Below are 2,500 nucleotides of genomic sequence, written 5' to 3' on the forward strand. Positions count from 1 at the left end.
TAGCCAAGTGTAACACTGAACCTATTTATACATATTGGCATCTTGCCCGAAGAGGCACACCGCTGGGCAGGTGCCAGCAACGACCGGGTGAACACATGACCGTGGTGAACACATGACCGTGTCAACGCAACACAATAGGTTTCTCCTGGCAGGGGGGGTTTCTGCCTGAGGTATATCCCCAAGTATGTGGGATTTGATCCAAATAAGAGAGAGAGAGAGAGAGAGAGAGAGAGAGAGAGAGAGAGAGAGAGAGAGAGAGAGAGAGATAGAGAGACAGAGAGAGAGAGAGACAGAGAGAGAGATTAATGTAAATACCTGAAATGATAGAGATGATCACTGATCCCTTTAGGCTACAACTCTTTTTGACAAGTTTTCTTTTTCTACAGTCACTTTATTGAGACTACGTATACATGACACACATTCCAGATATCCCTGAAGCCTATCTTTCTGTCCCTCCTAAAGACCTCTTCACCCCCACTACCCCTCTGTACAGTTCCTATGTTAATAATTAGATTAGATTAGATTCAACTTTATTGTCATCGCAGAGTACAAGTACTATACAACAAATGCAGTTTAGTATCCAACCAAAAGTGAAAATAGTGAAAAAAGAGCACAACATAAATAGAACAAGAATGGTAGTGAATGGTAACTATGTAATATACAGTATGTGCAGAGGTAGTATTGTAAACATCAGTATAGTTTAGAGGTATATACAGTTATGGGCTATATTATACAGTTATGAGCTATATACAGTTATGAGCTATGTACAGTCAGGTAGTTTAAGTACAGTATCTAATGTGCAAAACAATAATAATAATAATAATAATAAAGAAACATTATGACTGCCATTGGCACCTCGTCCTAGTATAGATGTGTTGTTATGATGACAAATGTACTTGTTGTAAGTCCCTTTGGATAAAAGCATCTGCCAAATGTCAATAATATAATGTAATAACTGTAGCCAACTGCTCTATGTAACTTTTCAATTAGTTGTCGTAGTTGGAAAAAACCTCTACTAACACTTCATGTTAACTAATAACCTAAATATATACACCATTTAGCGGACACTTGTATGCAAAGCGACTTACATTGCAATAAGTGACATTGTCATATACATTTGGTCCCATGTAAGAATCAAACCCACAACCTAAGCATTGTTAGGGGCATTTTTTTTGCTTGAACTTCCAAGCAGAACTGATCAGAACAGAACCAGTTATACAGAAAGAGCTGAAACTGACATCCTCTGATGATGGCATAGCCACATATTTTATCCAGATTTTGTTAAGGTTATTATTTTTTTTATTATTGGGTTAATCCCACTGTTATATTGTTACATTTTATTGGATAAGAGACAGTGGAGAAAGACAGGGAAGTAAGGAGGAGAGGGTATGTCAGCAGGACATGAGCCGGTTTCAAACCCATGGGCATAACTGTAGGCCTCATTCTCTAGATTTTCTTTTAAACCATTTTGCCATTAGGGTCGTTTTTCTAGGACATCTTGATGTGCCTACCCCATCACAAGATCTGTCGGCTATTTGAGATAAGAAATAAGATCACAATTTGGCTGAAATGAAGTTGAAATGCTATAGTAGACCAAGAGAAAGACTTGAAACGTCAGAAATGTTAATTTCCTGACATCTATAGTATCCATTTATTCAGTCTCAACTGAATACTATCATCTTGAACCGCACAGCAGTCCCATTGGGACCCCAAGCAGCAGTGATGTGCTGCCAGGGCCACCTTGCGGCAAACCACAGCGCAGCCAAACAAACAGATTAACAGTCACGGCAGGGCTCAAATGAACAAGCTGTATTTGTGGGAAAGAGAGAGAGAGAGAGAGAGAGAGAGAGAGAGAGAGAGAGAGAGAGAGAGAGAGAGAGAGAGAGAGAGAGAGAGAGAGAGAGAGAGAGAGAGAGAGAGAGAGAGAGAGAGAGAGAGAGAGAGAGAGAGAGAGAGAGAGAGAGAGAGAGAGAGAGAGAGAGAGAGAGAGAGAGAGAGAGAGAGAGAGAGAGAGAGAGAGAGAGAGAGAGAGAGAGAGAGAGAGAGAGAGAGAGAAAAAAAAGCCTAACATCCCAATGGATTATGACCTTTTCGGAAGTATTTTTTTTTATGATAATAAATAGGGACGTCGCTGTTCAGCCTATCGGATTCCGGGATGCAATACGCATCCAAATGAAAAGAACGCCAGTCCTCTCGCTAATCCGTGTCTATCCTTTTTATCTCGGGACTCATAGCGGTCTGATCACTATGGGACAGCGAAGCGGTGGGACCAAGCCATGCGGAGGGTATCCCGGTAAATGAGAAAAGCAGGTCGGTCTGTTTGACTTCGGTGGGCTCTGACGGGACGCATGTGAGGCTCGTTGCGCCGCGCGTAAAAGTGGGCCAAAAGATGTTCCTCGCGTGCGTCCTCCTGATGGGGGTCTACCTGGCTACAGGTGCGCTTCTCTCCACGGGGAGCGCGTGCCCGTCGCAGTGCAACTGTTTTTATCACAACCTGAGT

The 2,500-nt window shown here is 42.2% G+C and overlaps 1 protein-coding gene across 1 annotated transcript in view; it reads left to right on the forward strand.

Moving 5' to 3' along the window:
• Window positions 1-2,389: 2,389 nt before the first annotated feature.
• The window catches only part of LOC308168433 (leucine-rich repeat, immunoglobulin-like domain and transmembrane domain-containing protein 1), a gene marked incomplete at both ends in the record, with an annotated part of 5,454 nt that continues 5,343 nt past the window's right edge, over window positions 2,390-2,500 (forward strand). The window contains one exon of the mRNA XM_080543022.1: window positions 2,390-2,500. This exon is cut by the window's right edge and continues 17 nt beyond it. Coding sequence (XP_080399148.1) covers window positions 2,390-2,500 — 111 coding nt within the window.

Source organism: Nansenia antarctica (genome assembly GCF_963989245.1).
Source record: "Nansenia antarctica genome assembly, chromosome: 12".
Classification (NCBI taxonomy): Eukaryota; Metazoa; Chordata; class Actinopteri; order Argentiniformes; family Microstomatidae; genus Nansenia; species Nansenia antarctica.